We start from the raw sequence: 21,105 nt of genomic DNA on the forward strand, positions 1-21,105 counted from the left end.
CTGTTTCGATTATTATGGAGAGGAACTTTAACACTGCTGATAACGCCCATTTCTGGTCTTAATGGGTGTAAATTCTTTTTGAAATCACAGCTTTTTTATACCAGCAGTTTTCTTTGGCATAACCTGTCTGATTTTGGATGGGTAAAAGCATCTACTTTATTTGTCTCAAAAGGGAAAAGAGCGCAAAGCCTAGAGTAAAAATTAATAGCACATCTTAAAATCCATTACAACATCTCCCTTTCTTCTGACTAAAAGTGAGTGAAAAAGGCCTCTCTAGAGGAAATAAAGAAGAAGTTATTACAGCTTTCACTTTTTTGTAGAGTATGAAAAAGCTTTCTGTATGTTAAACAGTCTTGTGGACATCTGGCATGATTGGTTTTAATCTGCTGACTAAAAAGTCAGGATTAAATCTTGCTTTACACCTCTTTGTATTGCGGTCAGTAAAGTGACAGAGCTGCCCTGAAACAATGGCACTACTTATTCCACCCAATATGCCATGTGGTAGATCACCCCCTTTTTCAGCACCACTTCTCTGCAAAGACAATGAAGCATCTGGTGGGGTTTTCCTGTGTCCAAGATATTTTTTGTCAGTAATTTCACTCAGCCGCTCTGCTTAGCTCTCCCTCGGTGCTACTTTTTGAGACGGGGTTTGCCAAATCCAGTGGCAAGAGGTCAGGAGGCCAAAGTGATGAATTTTTATGTGCCTGTTCCTTGTGTTTCTGCTCAGTCATGATTCTTTGCGCGCTGTGCTGCCTCTGAAAGGGAGCCACAGTGAGCAATTTGTCCTCCCGGGCTGTGGAGAATGGGGAGGCAGATGAGTTAAAGTGGCGTGTACGACTGCGGACAGAGCCGCGCACAAATGTTTCCTGACGGCCGAACAGAATCCTCCTGTCACTATTCAGCGCGAGAGGGGCTTGGGAGATTTGTAGCCTGTTGGCTTTCGATCAAGTGACAAATGAATTTAACAGCACTTAAAGATACAGCAGAAAGAATAGCACTTCAGCAGCCAGCCCCAGCTGTGAGTTCTAAGTGATGCTGCATTAACACTTCTGAACTCGCATTTTTTCCTCTCTTAGCATACTTGGGAGCTCTCTATTTCTTCTGTGTTTCTCAACATGTTTGAATCCTGATTTACTTTAAGGAAAAAAATGTCATCTGTGTTTCAGAAACTCTTTAGAATGGGCTTTCTGATTGTTGGACCAGTTGGGTCCCATCCCCTCCAGAGAGTCACTGGTCCTTACAAGCAGGACGGCCCTGGTAGTCGTGCTTCTGGCACAGCTTTCTGTCCTCACTCAGGGGTGCTCTGTGACACCTACCAGGGTCCAGTGAGCCAGGGATCAGCATTCATTGCAGGGTTAAATCCCTCCGGATCCCCAGCCGGTGCTGTGAAGTTGCTGGTCCTCCAAGTCTTTCTCTGATCAACTGTGTCTCAATAGCTGGCTGAGGGCTGTTGTTGGTCGGCAGCTGAGCTTTGGACCTCTCAGTGGAGGCCGTGCCCTAGGGAGTCTTGAACACTGCAGTGCTGCACAACCCGTCCTTCTCTCACCATCCCAAACCACACCAGAGGGGATGCGGAGCTGCCTTACCAGGATCATGAAGAGAGGTGGTACATAGAATATACCACCTTGTTTCCTGTCTCCACACCAACTGTTTTACCCCACAGATGTTTCATCAGGGAGGATATAGGAAACCTTGGGTCCACACCCAGCACAGTATTTTACAAAGATATCCTTTAATCATTTTATCCAAAAACATTTACTTCAATATGTGAATAAGGGCTCCTGGAAATGGGAGTACTCCATGATGATTTGGGTCTTTTTGAAGAAAAACTGGTGGGCAACGTGCCTGGGGACAGCCCTGCTGTTCAGAGGGGTCAGGGTGCTGCCACAGGCAGGTACTTGGCACCTGCATGACCACAGTGATGGGAGAGGCACAATTCAGCAGTCCCACCTCATGGCTCTCCGAGCTATTTGAACATAACTAGCTGAAAAGGATTATTTGAACTTACAGGCTGCTGGACTCATATTCCATTTCAAACGTGAATAAAGGAGCAAATGATGTGGAACGAGACAGGGAGTACATCGATGAGAAATGAATGAGATATGGCAGGATGAAAAGTAGTTGAGTCAGAGAGGCTGGACAAACGGGAAAAAAAGGGGAAAAATACAGTAAGGAAATGGTCCACATGCTGCATCAGCAGGGCATCACCTGGTCAGCCAGGTTTTAGTCTCACCATAACACCATACAGCATGTTTCAGTTACCAACACAGTGAATTTTGCATTCCCAGCTTGTTCAGGTCCAGAAAACAGATACAGTGACATTTTCCTGTCATGTTTGTTTCCTTAAAAAGTAAAGTTAACTTGGAGGAAGGGTGGTTTTTTCCCATAGACAGGAAACAGTAGAAGAAACATGGGCATCTCTCCCACTTTGCTGTTCATGGTTGTGATGAGCTGATTACCTGAATGGCACACGTCCATCCTGGAGGGCACCTGTCCATCCCACAGTTGTGCTCAGGCTTAGCAAGAGCCCAGGCCTCAGCTGCTGGCAGCCCACAATGCACTCATGCCTCATGCAAGTCACTTTCCTATTCTGCGTCTCAATTCTGTCTTTGTTTAAGGGACTAATTTTTTTTTTTTTCTGTTTTGCATAATACGAAGAAGAAACAAGTTTTTTACTTCTTTATATTTCTAATTTTGTCATTAAAAGTATTCAGTAGCTGCATAAAGCCATCTAGATTTTAAGTACATACATGGTTTGATTTCAGAATTGCCCAACATTTCATGTTATAAAAGTCAGCTCCTGATGGTAGCTACTGCTGGGAGTCTACTTTGTGGGAGCCGAAGACTCACACTCTCCAGAGATAAAGCCTTGATCTTAAGCTGTGTCACACCATTGATCTTGTACAAAACTCTCCATTAATTTAAAGGACAAACTCCTGAATTTTGGCAGTGCTGGTTGGGAGTGTTTCTGAGCCTGTGCTGAAGTCAGATGGAGGCAAGGGGCTGGCTGTGCCTGCAGTCTCGGTGCGCTGGGTCAGGACTCCCTGCGAGGGTTAAGGAGGATGAGGCTGACAGACTCCAGTTACCTGGAAACCTGTGGTGTCCAGTTCTGGAAGGGAGTCAAGAAGCACCAAAGAAATTTCTTAAATGTTGGCTTAAATTTTTGCTCCTCAGTGTTACTGCTCCCCTGTTTAATTTCTTATGGCTGTAAGAAACCACGGCATTTGGAGGCAGCAGAAACACAAACACCGTCAGCACAAACACAGGCAAATGTTACCGCTCAAAACAAAGGCAATTGCAAGGCACATGGGAGCAGATGGGGTTCACAAACTGTTTTGCTTTTAAAATGAAAAGAAGTAGAAGAAGTAGAGGTTCTTAGTCTGCAAGATAGATAAAAGCAAGCTTAGCTACAAGGAGAGAAGCTGCCTCTCATTTCATTTTTCCTGAATTCAAGAGAACAGAGGATTTTACATTTTTCTACAGAAATAGACTTTCATCACAGATTCTGTGTGCTTCATCAAAGTCTTTGCTGAATAGAAACAATACACCCAGTCCTCTGCTTGGTCAGCTGGAGTGAAAAAGTGTGAGTGCTCTGAAGGTTTCCAACAAGAAATTTTTCAAGCTGGTACTGCTGCTTGGCCAAAGCAGAAAAAATAATGGAAGAGAAATAATAGAATGTCTTGAGTAAATCTGAAGAGGTTCACACTTTATGGGACAAGACAGCATATATTGCATATATGCAGAGAATTTCCCTAGGAACACTTGGACTGTTCCAGTTTCTGTAATATGAAAAAGCAAATAATTGTCTATGAAAATATCCCCAGGACTACTTGACATCAAGTAGTGAAGCAAAATTATTAGAGGGATGGACAGGAGGAGGGAAGGGATTTTTCTAGCACACTGCTTCCGAGTTCCAGCTCTTGTAGGGCTGTGGGTTTATCTGGATCTGATCGAAGTCCTGAATGCGTATTATCAATGTCAGCAAGTGAATTTAAACTGAGACCTTAAAAAGGGGGCAGGGGGAGCGCCTTTACCTTTGTCCACAGAGGCCCCACACAGTTCCATGTCCTGATTCACACAGGTGCCAGACAGCTCCTGGTGAATTGTTTGTGAATCAGTGTTTAGATGCTTCACTGCACCCAGGCTTGAGAACATAGTCAGGAAAACAAAATGAGGGAATGAAAAAAGATGTGGAACCTGACCAGAGAGCGAGAGAGAGAAAATGAGAAGGTAGTCAGCATGCAGGTGAATATGTCTGATGGAAAAGGAGTTCTAGCTTGATCTGTAATCTTGGGGAGTCAGAGGCAGAGGCCTTTTGGATTTAATTCAGATTATTTTCTGAAGAAGGTAATTAAAAAGAGAGTTGTCATTGCCACCAGCTGTTGGCACAGCAAAGCTGCTGAGGCCAGGGGACATGGTGCAGGACCTCGGGGCTCCCTCCAGACCTAGGGAAGGACAGGCTGTGCCACCAACACATGGCACTGGGCTGGCCATTCCAGCACTGAGCAAGCCATTCCAGCACCAGGCCAGCCGTTCCAGGACCAAGCCAGCCATTCCAGCCCTGAGCTGACGATTCCAGCACTGTGCTGACCATTCCAGCCCTGAGCTGGTCATTCCAGCTGTGAGCTGGTCGTTCCAGCCCTGAGCTGACCATTCCAGCACTGTGCTGGCCATTCCAGCTGTGAGCCGGCCATTCCAGCCCTGAGCTGGTCATTCCAGCCCTGAGCTAACCATTCCAGCACCGAGCCAGCCCTTCCAGCCCTGGGCTGGCTGCTCTGATGCCCTTCCCTGCCCAGGCTGGGTCTACAGCGATGTGCTGTGCTTGAGACCAAAGGCAAACTGTTTCCAGGGGATCATTTATTATAGGGAGGCAGGAGATCTTTGGGACAACTGGGACATGAGGATAGTGTTTTGGTGCTGAGCTTTTTTGGTCACAAACACCACCCAAAGAGGCATTTTAAAATCCCAGGATATCCCTGTGCCACAGATCAGTGGGAGGGATCTGTATGGAGGGAGCTAGAGTGATGCTGTAGGTCCTGAGGGTCTCCTGGGCCAGGCTCTCACTGGTGCTGCTGCAGTCTGCCTGTGAGGTTCAATCCTGACATGGTACAGGCACAGCAGAGTCGTGTCATGAGCAGTGATGTGCCCTCAGAAGGAGGGCCACGCACAGGGCACATGACCTGTGGGGGCTCCCACTCTCCTTCCACCTGGCTCCTCTGCCACCTCTGCGCTCCTGGACATGAGCTGACTCCTCTGGAAACATTCTAAGAGAAAGTCATTTTCCATAGAGATACTTTAAGTGGCTTTTCATTAATACTTGTTTGTATTTGTTCTTTATTGAAGTAACATTTATGTCACCGCTGAGTTCAATTCCTGCTCCTCAGAGCTTATTAGTATTACAAGTGGAGTAACTGCTCTGGGACATTATTGCTATTTGCACACAGTTAGAGTTAACACAAGTTAATATATAGTCTAAAGAATATTTTTGCTATAGAAGTGTCTGTCCTCTCAGATAGGGTTTGATTGCTGCACCCTGGGGGACTGAGCCCTGTGATGCCTCTGACGTTTGCAGCATCTGTGAGGCCAAAAACCTCCGTGTGGCTCTGAAAAATCAGCTAAAATGAGCCTCCATTTCAGGGGCAGGTAGACTTTGAAAACCAGAGTGTTACCTGTCCTATAGCTAAATGCTCACCTCCTATTGACTCAGAAAGTTACATTTAACTTTGTTTTTTCTCACTTGCAAATTTTATTTCTCTTAAATCATGTGATTTGGTGAATTTGCTGATGGTGTATTCCCAATATCCAGGAAATTGTATCAGCCCCTCGCAGGAAAGGAGGAGCCCAAACAAGTCACATTCCTGTTATTCTCAAAGTAGCAAATCTTTTACCTTGCTGATTATTTCAAATACAATTTGCATCCAGATAATAATAAAAAAGCATTTGATTATCCTAATTTAATACGTCTCAGATTGATTTTGAGTCTTGAGCAGCATTTCAGAAGAAGTATTTCACTGTCATAATTAGATGATGCATGTACATCTGTCTTTTCTGTCCTGCCAGAACCCACAGAGTATGTAACCGGAATAAAATGAAATATCTTAAATTTAATTGATTTGGTTGCTCATGTGCTCAAGACCTTATTTCACCTGGCTCCTGTTATCAGTCTTCAGACTGCACTTCTCTCCTGGCACTCACAGCCACAAACACGTCTGTGTCAATCCGTGCAGCTCACTGCAAATTGCAATGGCAACTACTGCTGAACTTTCTTAATTATAAAAGAACAATGTATATTTTCTACTTTCTTTTCTTTTTTTTTTTAGAAGAATTCAAAGTAGTAGTAAGTCCTAAGAAAAGTATTCAAATAATTGGGAAAAATAATACACATCTTTAGCATCAGTAGACAGGTGAAATAGCACAGGATGAGTGCTTGGATACCATGTTTTTGGTTTTTTTTTCCCCAAAAAACTTTTATTTGAAGTACTTACAAGCATGTAATATCTCACACATTAAGAGGTGGACTCAGTCTCAAGACTGTTCAGAAAGCAGGAGTGTGAAATCAATGAAAAATCAGCTGCAGTTTTCAGCTGAGCAGGAAGCAGCAGAGCAGTCCACAGCTGCTCACGGTGCTTCCATACAAACACAGTGTAAAATATATTATAGACTGTTGTATGCTTTATATATATAACACAATTGTTTTAATGTCTATATTCCTTTTTACTGTAGGTGTGCAGAAATACAGTCTGAAACACTTGGCTGTGTGGTGTGTATGGGGGAGCAGGTGCATTTTGAAGGTGTATTATGCGGTAAATCAACAAGCTTTCCATTTCTGAGGATTGCCAAGTTTAGGAGAAATTACAGATTTGTCTCTTGCCAGTATAAAAAAACGTTCCCTCCTAGCTTTGCCTAATAGGACGTTGTTTCTGCATCCCAAGGCCATTGTCAGGAAAGTTGTTGTTATGTTTTACAATTCAATACAAATAAATTATCACAAAAGATTATTTCAGAAGTACTACAAAGCATCTACCTGTGTGGAGTATGGGAAAATAGGAATGAGACACAGCTGTGTTTGCTAGGGAAAGGCTGGATACTTAGCTGTCTCTCACCTCTGAATGCAGCTCTCCTGCAAGCTTTTTAACCAAATCTTATTTCCAAAGAAAAAATATTAAAAAAACCAAAAATCAGTTATGTTGAGTTTTGATATCTGCTTTTCCCTCTTCTGCTCTTGTAAAAGAGTACCTCTGAGGGAATACTCAGCAAGGAACAGTGGGTTTTCATAGCATTTTGATTTTCTTTACTAGCAACAAAAAACCCCTTCATAAGCAGACTTGCCTAAAAAGGCACATGGTCCCGAAAGTTTTCTGCTTGGGTGACTACGACTGTGTAGAAATTGAAAGGAGGAGGAAAAAAGGAGTGCTCCAGCTTGTATAAGAAATGAACCTTTGCCCAATCACTTTTGTCTGTGAATAAGGTAACTTTTTGTGCATGTGAAATTTGAAAGCAATAAGGTATGTGGGTCCTTTCTCTGTATTGGTTCTCAAGAGTCGATCGAGGGGTTTTTCTTTTGGAGACGGACTGAAGTTGGGAGATAAAGCAGCTCAGGGAAAAAAATGTTCTCAAGCAGATGCCTTTAAGAGACAGAAATCATGAATTTGTTGAATTGCAACCACTCTGGGGGTGGCTACAATGACTTTTTGACAGTGACAGTAACTCTGCCGTGTCTTTTCGAGCCCTTCTTTGGCCCATTCACTCTGGAAAGCTGCTTAAGCGCACTTAAGCGCATTAGCATTTGGATGCTCGGGGACCGTATTGACCCTCATTTGGAAAGTTTAAATGAGTGAAAGATGGAGCGATTTGTTAGGGCTTTAGAAACCAGCTTTAGAGAGCGGCGGGTTTTCCGCTCTGGTTTGTTCGGGTGCTTGTTCTAATCTGGTGTGCTGTTTGAAGGGACCAGACTGATTTGTGACACATGAGCCCAAAGCGCTCTTTTTTTGGGCTTGACCCGATTATGTGTCTGTGCTCTGAATTTCAATCAGTGGGTCGGAGGGAGCGCGGTTGGGAATGGCTCACTGCTGGATTACCTCACTGGCTCCGTGCGGACACAGATGGCCAAGCAGTCAGTGCATGTCTGAGGGACAAAAGGATCATCCGACAGGACGTGGTGGGTGCGAGGGAACAGGTAGGAGGTCTGTGCCTAAAGTAAGTGGTCCCAGAAGTGGAGCCCCCACGACGATCCCAGTGCTGTTCCTTCTCTTCCCTGACAGAGTGAGGTTTAACCAGCCACCACCAGCATCTTCCCGCTCTTCTTCTAAGCCATCCAAAAAAACACCTTAAAATCCTGCAGAGCGGATGAAGTTCTCCCAGGGCAGCCTGTGGTTGTGCCCGTGGGGCTAGTGCCCGGTGCGCCAGTGGAACCTCTGATTGTGCAGACACCTACAAGTGCTTTGGCGTGTGCCGAGTATTTTAGGGTAAACCTGGAGTGAGATGGGTGTAATCCATGGACATGGCACTGCTTTTGGGGAGGGAGGAAACAATCAGGAAAAGTTTGTCAGGAATGGACATCATTCAGTCAGTGAGATGGGGAATCAGCACCTGTTCCATTCACAGACTTGAAGAAAAATATCAGATTTGGGGGTTTTTTACCAAATCACACTCAAGTTACCCGTTAAAGATGAAGTCGCTCAGCTCGCTGCTTTTTTACAAACTTTGCACAGTTTGTACTGTGGCAATAGGCAGGGGCCTTTATCAAGGATCACATCTTTTATCAAGTGGGAGCAGAATGTCCATTGACAGATTGTTCCCATTCTGGCACCAGTAACCTCAGCTGAGATCCAAAGTATTTGGAAGCAGATGGATTTTTGTTTAAATACATGTTTGGCATGTGTTTCTGCCTTCAGGAGAAAGTGGGAACGGGGAAGGGAGAAGTGAGCTGTAGTTCATGGCCTTGTGTCTGATAGATAATGCAATTCTGATAATGAATCCAAATATGAGTATTTCTATTTGTGAGAGGAAGAAGCATGTTGTAGGATGTGAAATTCTATTATCCTGTTACCACAGAACATTTTACAAGTGAATATTATGCAAAATGAAAATCTGTTATCTGGCCCTTATGAAAAGGAATGGAGCAGGCAGAACAGTCTCCTCTTTGCCTTTCCTTGACTGAGTTATTTTCTTTAGCATGCTTTTGTTAAATACCTCTAGCAAAATAAGGTTTTATTCAGGATGGGCTTTGCCAGTATCCATATCCAGGGCTGTGCACAGATCCTGTCAGCAGATTGTGCCTTGGCTGCAGCTGAGGATGCTGAGCTGTCTCCCACATGTGGGGGCACGTCTCTGCCTTTGAAAATTGCTGAAGTTTCCTCAGTTCCCCTTTCTACCTGCTGCCTCGTGGTTGCCAGCAGTCAGGCAGAGGGGCAGGGCTACCTGTGCACAACCCTCATAGCCTTGCCCAGACGGGGGGACTGCAGAGCTCAAGGTGAACCTGCCCACCCCTCCCTTCAGTTAAGATATAGTCTATCCCTGCATTTCAAAGCTCTTAACATAGTTAAAGTTTCACTGAAAGTATAGATTCAGCGAATCTAAAGTATGTTTTTAAGTAAAATTTATGCCCAAGTGCTTTTCTAAAAGCTCCAGATTTCACCTGTTGCCATGCAGTGGAACCAGCCCTTTGAACCGTCCATTCCCTGTTACTCCCCATTGCCAGGGAAGCTGGGCCTCAGCCAGGAGAGTGGCCAGTGGACCGAGGGCCGACGCTTCTGTGGAAATTCATACCTCTGTTCCTGATAAAGTGTTGATTTCTAATGTGTTTAGGCACCCAGTCCTCAGAATATCTAGAGATGTGATGTTGTCTCTAATTTAAAGAATGCTGCACAGGGAATTTACTATCCAAAGTAAACTGTGAAAGTTGCTGTCAGATTGCTCAGGCTTCCAAAGTGTACTTGGAAAATGAATTTACAGGCAGACGTTTTTGCAAACAAGAGTTAACCCACAGAACTGCAGTGCCAATGTAGTTACCAGCTCTTAGGAACTGGCACAGAACCCAGCAGGGTGTGGAGTCATGAGCTGTAAGAAGTGGTTTGGAGGATGTTTACAAGTAATGTGTGATATCTGTGAAAGGACGTGTCTGCATGGTAGCAAGCTGAAAGACTATTTGCCTTATCTGATTGATACTTTCTTAATATTGCCTGTTTCTCTCCAAATGGTAATTCAAGTTGTTGTTTCAAGTCCATCATGAGTGGAAGTGACTTAAATTAGCAATGCTTTGTATTTTGACCTACAGCAAATCATATTTCCAGGTGGGCATTGAAGATACATCAAATTGATAATGTTCAATTAAATCTGGCCTTCTGTTGTGTATAAACTTGTTTCCCTTTCTCCCTTTGTGTTTTTCTTAGACACTATGTGCAAAGGCCACCATGCAGACCATCCGGGCAGCTGACACAAATGAAGTAGTCAAGCTAATATTTCGTGAATCTGATAATGACCGAAAGGTAAACAACTTAATGCCCTCAGCACCCCTGTGTAAATAGAAACGGTGTTGAATGTTCACTTTCTTTTCTACAAAGCATGAATATAGTTGTTCCAAACTGATAATGTAGAGGGAGGGGAGGGATATAGATTGTCACACCTAATGCTCAGTTAATTGGATCTGTTTAAGTGATCGCCAGCCAAGCAAATGGGCCAGCTGACAAGGGGCTTTGGACATGTGCAAATGTTGTGTGGTTTTAAAGGGCTGCATGTCTCTGGAAGGGTCACTGCCAGCAGCTGGGTTTTGGGCAGCCAAGTCCGAGAGCTTTGCTGACCTTTCTCCTCTATTTTTTTTTTTTTAGGTTATGCTGCAATTAGAAAAGAAGCTCTTTGACTATTTTAATCAAGACGTATTTAGAGATAACAATGGCACTGCGGTAAGTTCATTGCTAAACACTTTTGAAGGAATAACTTTGCAAATCACATACAAATTGCATTTCTGTAACTAGCCCTTTATCCTTATCAGCCCTCCTGTCTGCAGAATGAGAAGCACCAACACAGTAACTGCTCCAGATTTCCTCATCACTTAGCCAGTTATTTTGTGTACAGGTTCTTAACTTTGGTGTGTTTACCTTCTTTTTCATAGAAAAAAATTGTAAATTAAATGTATATGACAATTCACTTTTCTTCTCTGTCCTCTGGTCTGCATTTGTTCAAGCATCCTGTTTCATTACTAGCTCTTCATAGTGCACCACAGTAACTTAGGAAAAGCCCTTCATGCAAAGCTGTTCTGAAAATACTAGGGTCTTCTGAGTGTACAAAATATACTAGAAACACAAGAATAAGTAGAGTAGAAATCTCAAACCCTGCAGCAGACAGGGAACACTAATGCTCTGATTTGTAATAAGGACTGTGATTTTTCTGTGAAAAGTGGCATTATATTTTCTTTAAGGTGATTTTATTTCATTTTGGAAAATCTGTATATCACTGCTCGCAGCTTTCTCTGTTTCATCTAAGGTTCCTAGGAGTTATGTATCTAAAGGAATACGTTCTCTGCCTGCTCACACAGCATGTGGCTGCTTTGTGCCAGGGGTAGGATGCACACAGGATCCATGACTGTCCCTCTCTCTCCTCTCCTCTCTTCTCCCCTCCTGCCTACAGCTCATTCTGCCACTGTGCACAGAGAGCTGGGCTATTGGAGGGCTCTCTGTGAGGCTCTAGGGCATGGAGGGCAGCTGAAGCCCTGGTACCCTCTCTGGTTTTTAAGTGGACTTCACCTAGGAGATTAATTCCGTGTGAGAATCTGAGATCTCACTCATTTGTTGAGGCCAGAAGAATTTGAGGAGTGAGACCCACGAGGGAAGTGAAGGTCGGGTTCCCCTTTCAGCACCTGCTGCCATCCCATCCCAGTGTGACTGGTGTGTCCTGTGTGCTCGCCTGTGTGGGCAACGTGCCTTCAACACACTGTGAGATCACTTTGGGGGTTGTTGGTTTTAAATTCACAAGGTGCATCCTGGGGAAATACGTAATGTTTCTTTCACTGATGTTTTGCAGTTTTGGGGACATTTAATTCAAAGCAATAACTCTCCTCCCAATTCCATACTAATGCCATTCCTGTCCCAGCTTTTCCTCTGTGTGTATTATTGTAATAACTTTTATAGCTTTTTGTTTAAGAAGAACTCAAGTGTCTGTCATCTGTATTTTCCCCCAGTATATTCCTGAAGCTGAGCAGAGCTGTTCCTGGTGGTGCCTTTGCCATGTCCCAGTGGTATTTTGGATGGCTGCTGGTTGATTTGCATACAGGGCCATGGGGTGTGAAGGCACAGGCAGAATCCCACTTAAACACATTCCATTTCAAAATCAGTAGTCATTTCTTTCATGCATCAAGAAGTGGGAAATCTTCCAGATCAAACATGGAAGAAAAAGATAAATGATATAATGAGCCATTGGAGATAATCTAATCTTCATGGTCTAGTTAAACACGCAGCACCATGATCACTAAAAACAAACTACCTCTCTAAAAGGATAAATGTCTCTGTGCCGAATTCAACCCAAAAAATCCATCGCATCCTTCATCAACCGCCGGTCTTGTACCAGCCTGACAGAAATTTAATTCAAGCTGGCTCCTGAAAATAATTATTGTATTTTAAGAGTAGTAATCATTGGTCGGGACATGATTGAATGTGTCCATGCCTATTGACTTTTTCTATGATTTATAGCTTTGTTTAGTCGATATTCCCATCGAAATTGTATAATTAATTATAAGTGGGGCTGTCAGGTCTGCAGGATGGAGTGCCCTGATGAGTATTTGGGAAGATTAAATTTTCCTTAGCTGTACCAATGCAAGGCTTGGGAATTTTCACAGCACTGTGGCTGTTGGATAAAGATGTTTTCTGTGTGTTTAGCAACTGCTTTAGCTCAAAATCCATTGATTTTTCTGAGGGTATTTTTTTTATCAGTGCAGTGTCTCTTCAGTAACATTGGAATGTGTATGGATGTGGCAAGACCTGACAAATATTTATTATCAACAGGCTACTTTATCATTGTCCATACACAGTTATTCCTTCCTTTTTACATTGTAATCAACAAAAAGGATCTTAAGATATATTTATAAAAATGATTATTTTTTTATGAAAAATCTGATATAGGTACAAATTAGCTGTTTAACAGAAATTCAGTTTGAAATGCATACAGTAATACGTCAGGTCTAATTTTTCCAAACTAATCTGTATCTTACCCGACTTATCTGTACCTTATTCCAAAGTTAGCTTAGCAATTACCTATATTGATTATCTCCGAGTGCAATGACCGTTCTGTATCATTGTGTTTCAGAAAGGAACACCCAGATTTATCCAGCTCTGTGGTGATAGGAAAAAGAGAAAGCCTGTTTGAAAACAGCTGTAGCAATAACGCAAAGCTGTCTTAATATTGAATTCCTGTGTTCTGAATTGTATGTCAGACTTGTGCTCCCTCAGATGGACCAGGGTGTGACCATAACCACACTGAGCTGTCAGGTGTGGGTGTGTGGGGAGGGCGTTACAGGGCACCGGGACAGGTGGGACAGGAGGAGGGACAGTGTGTAGAGCTCCACTTTAGTGTCAGGCAGATCCCTGTTGCTTTCTAAGTAGCAAAAGCTTGGCACCTCTGACCTGGATGGTGGGACACAGCCAGGCTGTGCTGATCAGCTCCATGGTGTCCTCCTGCTTTGGGGGCTTGGCCATGGGAGCATGGCAAAGCACAAATGAGGCTTCTCTCATCTGCTCACACTTTCCCAGAGGCAGCAGCCCCCAGCTGGGAGCCACCACTGTGCCCCCACTGCCCCTCTGTGACCAAAGCACCCAAGGGGTCCCTGCAGGGGGCTCAGAGCACCCTGACCCCTCCCATGGACTTCCCCAGCAGGTCTGTGGTGCTGTCCACACTTCTGAGCTCCGTGGCTCACTGGTACATCACTCACACAAAACTTGGCTGTAGCTTTGGATTTGCCAGCCTTTCAGTGATAAAAATCAGCATGCCAGCGCTTTCAGAGAGGAGCAGTGTGAAGGGGGTTTTTGAATAAACCTACACTTCTACCAGGTATTTTCAAATTCCTTAATTGTTTATGATAGATCAAGCTATAAGTGTTAGATTTTTTTTCAAAAGGAGTTCCCTGTTAATTTCAAAACAATCAAAAGAAAAGCAAACGAGGAGTAATTATTTAATGAAAAAAATATAATCATGTTATTGATTTGTACCAAAGAACCACAAGCTAAATTGTATTTCTTCAGTAGTCAATTAAATAAATATATATTAAGAATGTAAAAACCTGTAATGACTACAGAGGAATGATTTAATCATTAGGAATCATTTTATAATCTTTAACCGCAATCAGAAATGAGGAATGGTGCCGACATTCCTGTCTTTCGTGTGATCCATGTTAAAGAATCAATCCAGGTAGAAGCTAATGCAGTGTCCTTAAGATTTGGACCACAACTGTGTAATGAAAGTAATCAGTGAATTAATTGTCTTAGGAATGGAACCTGATGTTACTCCTGCTAAAATCATGATCTCTTTTGCACATTGATGTTTGTGGGAGCTGGTGACTAGTGGTGAAGTTGTCCTTGCTCTGGTGGCCCTGCTGTCCCTGGTGGTCCTGGGCTGTGCTGCCCCTGCCCTTCACCAGGCCCTCTGCCAGCCCTTGTCTGTGCCTGGGCTCAGCTTCTTGGGGCACAAGGATTAGCCCAAGGGTGCTGCTGCACAGCTCCAGAATCACCAGATTCAAAGGGCACTGGTGCCATACCAGCATTCATCTCAAACCAGATCCAAGAGTGTTACACTGAAAAGCCCAGTGATTTTCAGCCTGGATTTCCAAGGAATTGAAGTACTTCCATTTCTTACTCTTAATTGTCCAGCAGTTCTCTTGATGCAGAGAGCAAACGGTGAACTCCTACAGAGAGTACGTTCTTACTCAGTTTTGAACAGTGAACTCCCTTCACAGAATAAATTCCCTTTATTCTGTGTGTCTGTTCAGCTTCAGCTGCTATGGTATGAGAAGAAACTTATAACATGCTGTAAAAACGGATTGAGTAATAAAGGTCTTGTTCTCCCTCTGAGAAGTAGTGATTTAAAGTGATCTGTTATATGCTAATTAACTTAGAGGTGTTGTTGCAAACAGTTGAGGCAAACATACTTTTAAATTGTAAGTAATTTATTTGTGGTTTTTTTTAGTATTCCCAGGAAATCATGAAATGATATGCAAATTGAGCAGAAAGGTTTAGTCCATGAGGGACCTCTATTAAGCCTTTTGTGGGAATATGTGTGCTGATGAAGGTTAAGGATCTGGCGTCACTGAAAATGTATTAATCAACAGACAAGATATAGCACAATGCACTCTTTCCAATGGCCTTGGCTCTGACCCTTTTAAAGATAATGGGAATACTGTCCACTAGGAACTAGATTAGGACGATCAAGTGCATTTCATCAGGGTTTGACTTGAACCATGATCCCAGAGGTGAAAAGGCAGAGGTTTATCCACTGAGCCAACCAGCCCCTGTCCAGATAAAATCTTGAATATGATGTATAAGGGCAAATTAGGATAGAGGAATGAAATTGATTGCTTAGGACCATTGCTACCTTTGACTGGTCATAAGGAAATCCTGTGCATCCTGAAACTGCCTCTCTTATTTAAGGTGGTCATCTGAGATGCCTGATTTTCATAAAGTACTAGTAGGAAAATGGCTTCTTGCTCTGTTCTTTTATTCAGAAACAGCATTCTCATGCTTGGAATTGCATTTGCTTAAGTTAGTGGTTAATTGATATGCCATTGGATAAACTGCAGAATGAGCAATGACAGCGATAAGAAATATTACTAATAAATTGTTCTCACTAGGAAACATAAATGTAAAGCCATGTTGCGAGCACAAGTCAATCCAGATCTGCTGGATTAGGTATTTACTGCCAGCTTCAAATAAATAATTTATTCTTATGTAGAATTTGCCCATAGCACAAAGTTACAAATATTATTTCATGACTGTTTGTCCCCTGTGCTGTTACACACAGCTGCTTAAGCCTAAGGCTAATTCAGGTGTACTGTGCTATATTTATTTTTTTAGACATTGGTGGTTCTTTAAGTCTAGTCCAAAGAGTAGGTTCAGCATCTGTATTTGCACTCTGTAATCCAGCCTGTAGTATGATCTGCTAACATGCTTTGCCTAGGGTACCCTCTTCAACCTGTGTGACATGCAAAAGAATATCCAGGGAGGCAATGTTTGCACCTGCATTCCAGTCCTTCAATTTATGGATCTCACCATCACCCCTTACAGTTAGTATTTGTGCACACAAGCACCTTGCCTGGGCTTCCACATCTTGCCCAAAGCCTACAGCAAGCCAAATAAAGATAGAAAGGTGCTTAACTGTTTTTTCACTGTCTCTCTGCAGCAGCCCAATCCTCTTACACTCTCCAGGTACCCCTTATAACCTCCCAGAGGGATGCCTGCGTGCACAGAGGTGGGCACACACACATATAGACTAGCAAATAGTAAGTTTAACTTGAAGATTAATACTTAAGGACACTTTGATACAAAAAGCACAGCTAGAGATGAGAGTGGGGTACCCAGTTGCAAGGATGCAGTGATGGGTTCTGGTTCCTGGTCTGAAGACTTTGTGTATTTTTGTTACATAGGTGTGGAAAGAAAAACAATATAGGAAGCACAAGCCTAAATCCTCATCTTGGCTGCTCCCAGGAATGGTCCCACACCCCTCACTGCCTGAGCCCAGAGAGGTGGGAGCCCTGCCCAGCCTCCCCCAGCACCCAACTGCTGGCGCCCTGCAGCTCCACAGCAGTGGGGCACAAGTTTGAATCCTCACTGGTAGAGGAGCACCTCCAAAGTTGGGTGTCTGGAAGTTCCATATGGATTTGTGAGATACCCCACTCTTTGTGGGGGGACAAGATGGGTGACTGGAGCTCACCAGACACCCCCGGGGGCATGCCTGGCACTCAGCCTCTGGGGTCTTGCCCGTTCCCCAAAACACTCATGCCAGCCAAGCCTGCCTTATAGGCCTTGCCTGGGGGAAGTTTCAACCCTCAGTGGGAGTTTTGCCCAAGTAAGAAACATGTTTCATAGTCTTTCCTCAAGAAAGTCCCATTTTTAACCCCTTTCCAGGAATGGTTAATGCTGACCTGTGTTCTCCATATGTGTTCTCCATATTTCATGCTTTTGCCAAATTGCAGTGGGACAAACTAATGTTTCACAGTAACTGACATAAAGTTTAATGAAATAATCGACTGTGTCACATTTGCAAGTAGGATATTCCTAATTAAAATCTTCTGGTTTTAAAGTCAGTGTCCACTCAGTTGCTCCTGACATTTTGAAGGAGCTGTGTCACAAGCTGTTGTGCACAAGTGTATGAATTATTACAGTAACACTTTAGTGTCTGTTCCAGCAAAGCTGTGAAAATGGCAATTTGCATGAATACAGTTTTGCAGAGGCACATTTTTTTAATCAAGATAAGCACTGGAATCCCAAGAAAGTGAGTGACAAAATCCACTTTTTCCTATCAGAAAGTGCATTCGGCTGTGACCAGCTGGTAGTCACAGGGCATGGCCACTAGCTTGTGGGCCACACTGCCCTCACATCACTGTGATGTGCTAGAGAGTATGGCTGGAGGGGTCTGTCTGGGGCACAGGGGGATGGGGGCTGTGGTCTCTGTGCTGCCTCTGGGATGCTGCTCTGCCAGGCACAGCCAGTGGGAAGGATGGGATATGATTGCTGCTGCAGGGCAGCTTTTGGGCAGGGAGAGCCCTTGGGCTGTGAAAGGCTCCTGTGGTCAGCAGAGAGTTCACTGATGCTGCAAGAGTGGGAGCTTGGGCTTAACCTGCATCAGTGCTTTTAGCTTCTTAACGAGTTTACCCTTTACAAGTACTGCAGTCTCCTTACTGAGAACTAATTACTTGAGTAGTACCACAGATTCCAATTCCTGATTCAGTTTTTTTTGAGTAACAAAAGTCTCTGAGGATAAAATCTGGATTCTCTGGTGCATACTGCAGATCAGAGGGGTGACTGAGCCCTGCTGCCAGCAGGGTGTTGGAGTGACAGCCTATCCACACCAGTAGTGTCAGCCTGAAGTCCATGGCTTAGACTGAAAGGATCCACACAGGGAAATTAGGAAAACCAGAATTATATGCAAAATCCAAGTGTGTGAAATATCTAAAAGGGCTACCACCTCCACTGTAAAAACATGTGAGGGACATGTTGGAAAAGGTTGAAAGCACAGTTTTACCCAAACCAGTGTCCACCACAGGACCAACAGGCATCGGGAGGCACTGGGCATCTCTCAGGATGGGAGATACAGCAGCATGTGGACCCTGAGGAGCCCTGGAGTCAGCTGGAATCCCCAAGTGTGGAGCACACCCACCCTGCTGCCATGTGCTGGGCACTTCCCTTGGGAAGTCAGCGCCCTGACCACTCCCAGTGTCACGGGGCTGCTCCAGGAAAGAGCCTGTGCCAGGTGCTCCTCAGCACTCCTATGGGGCAGCTGCAGCCATGGCCTCTCTTCCTGGGCAGGGTGGGCAGAAATGTGGGAATGTGAGGAGTCAGGCTGGAAGACAGAGAAGGCAGCTCTAATGAGACAGGGCCAATAGCAGAATTGCTCTACTGATCAATAGACATCAAGGGACGTGTGGTTCTTTCTAGACATTTTAAGCAATCTAAATAGTTCCATAACAGGAATATTATTTTAAGATGCATTTTCAGAGCAGCTTTCTGAAGAAATTGGAATACTTATTAGAAAATTTTCCTGTTGTTTAAATCATTGGAACATCTCCTCAGAAAGAGAGGCATATTGGCAAAACAGGAACAAAACAGCATTTTCCTGGGGGAACTTCCTCTGAAATCAAAGATTTTCTGAATTAGTCCAGGCCCAGGGAGCCCTCCATGCTGACAGCTGTGTGCTGCTGTGCCTCCTCACCCCCCTGATGCTAAGAACAATCTATGCAATGCAGTTTCTCTGTGTACCATAGATCCACATTTATGTGGGCGTTTGTGATTTGACAACACTGCCGTTCAGGATGTATACATATGAAATAGAATATTAGACAAAACCAGCATAACTGGTACGTTTATATTCAATGATTTCAATTTTTTTCTGTAAAACAGAATTTTAAAGAGTGGCTTCATGAGAGAAAGAAAATTAAGATTTAAAATATATAATAATGGATCATTTTACAAAGTCTTTGCTAGAGAAAGCAGTAGCTTTAAAATCAGGCAGAGTTGTGTGTGACATTTTCATGGATAAGTGGGAGGAATCAGCATTTCCACAGACCTTGATTTGAAGTCAGTCGACTGCTGAATCACTTTCTAAATAATTTGCTGTGACTGGAAAGCTGGATAAAATTACTGTATTTCCAAAAACTCTTGGAAAAAAACATGTGCTCTACAAGACTGGCAAAGGAGGTTACGGTGATCAGTGTCCACATGTTTTAATTCTCTAAGGTCATTTCTGTATGCTCATATCCTCTTTTTGGTCTGAAACTTCATTTCCCTTTCACAGCTGTGAATTCTCTGGTGGGCCCTGCAGATGGATTTGATAAATGCTGCTAATATCACCTCCTGATCTACCAGTGCTCTGACTTTGGTCTGTAGGTCTTGATGAGTAATTGCCGTTGTTCTACTCCAATGACTGAATTAAGTTGCACTGTTTAAAGGGTTCATACGTGTGTGATTTTAGACAAGGTGGTCCATTGCAGTGCACCAATGGACACTGGCCTTTTACTGGTGCCTTGCTGCTTTAAACTGAAGCAACTAGAATTACCTTGATTTCTCCAACTGCCTAAACTCTGTTATAACCCTTTGATTACTGTCAAGCTACATAATGTTGAAATTTAGTATTTTGTGCATTCTCTTCTCCTTCACTCTGGCACATAAATTCACATTTACAGCACTGCCAAGAGAAAGGGGGGAAAAGTAAAACTCCCTTCAGCAAGACAGCACAGCACCCTGGAAAACCAGCTGCCCTTAAGAGGCAATGAGCACTGCAGCTGGCACAGGCATCACCCCTAAACACCTGTAATACTCCTCAAATTAAATAGAAAATATCCTTTACTGCAAATGCAATCATTCCCACACACACTGCCTGGATTCCCTGCAGCGTGGGGTCAAAGGGGCTCACAGGCAGTACCAACTATAGATATACTACTCGTATGGATGGCTGGTATTTTCATTTGGAAGGTGTTAATCAAGCATTCATGTTGGGCTGGTCACTGGACATTGTAGAGATCTTGACATAACATCAGCAACTCAATGTTGCAGCAGATAAAACAGACCATGTTTCATCCTTGCTCTCATTTAGCTATAAATACATCGGTGAAACTGAGCTGAGGGGAAAAAGTGGTCTTCTGAACTGCCTATGACATATAATTCTGGAATGAACTGGAAGTCAGTTCTGAAAGGAGCATTTTAAAATCTCTGTGTAATTGCTCAAATTACCGCAGCGTGTCATGTGACTCCTCAAAGATTTGGTCCTTAAGGATGATCTTATAATAAGTAAATTAAATAGAACAATATATTGATTTTTAGCCTTTGAACTTAATTTCTTTATCATTTTAAAGGCATTTAGAGTGACAGACATACTCGTGTTTACTGTTAACAGCAATGGCACTATTCACAGTGCTGGTTGGGGTACAATATGGAAGTGAGTGAGCAACTTGTGCTGAAAATTGCCATGAAAGAAGTATGTTGGGCTTTTAAAAGACAGTGTTAGATGTTTTAAAAGTAAAGACTTTACCCTGTGAAAATCTGCCTGCTCCTCAGTATCACCTCAGCCATATTAATTTTCATTCATTTTCTGTCACGCCAGGTTGCTCCAGACACCCATGTCCCTGTCCTAAAGCAGACATAGTTCACTGATGCCCATGTCAGGCTGTGCCTTCCTTACCAAAGTTGCATTGAGCAACAGTGACATTTGTAATTGTTTGTGACAAGACCTAGTGAACACCTTAGGCTTTCACCAAAAATCGCGCATTTTGAGATTAATGAGAACCCAAGTGCTTTTCGTACCAAAAAATAGTTAAAACATGCTCTTATACTGAAAACATAACTGGAGTTTTCTCAAAATGCACAGTTCAGGTTTTCATCATCTCTCCCCTTTGTCTCCTCACCAGTGCTGCCA

The 21,105-nt window shown here is 43.4% G+C and overlaps 1 protein-coding gene across 1 annotated transcript in view; it reads left to right on the forward strand.

Moving 5' to 3' along the window:
- The window catches only part of INPP5A (inositol polyphosphate-5-phosphatase A), a 146,192-nt gene that overhangs the window by 100,068 nt on the left and 25,019 nt on the right, over nt 1-21,105 (forward strand). The window contains exons 9-10 of the mRNA XM_027692165.1: nt 10,392-10,487; nt 10,827-10,901. Of these exons, the coding sequence (XP_027547966.1) occupies nt 10,392-10,487; nt 10,827-10,901 (171 nt within the window). The remainder of the gene's footprint in view (nt 1-10,391; nt 10,488-10,826; nt 10,902-21,105) is intronic.

Source organism: Neopelma chrysocephalum, unplaced genomic scaffold (genome assembly GCF_003984885.1).
Source record: "Neopelma chrysocephalum unplaced genomic scaffold, ASM398488v2 Primary Assembly neopelma1_85, whole genome shotgun sequence".
Taxonomy (NCBI): Eukaryota; Metazoa; Chordata; class Aves; order Passeriformes; family Pipridae; genus Neopelma; species Neopelma chrysocephalum.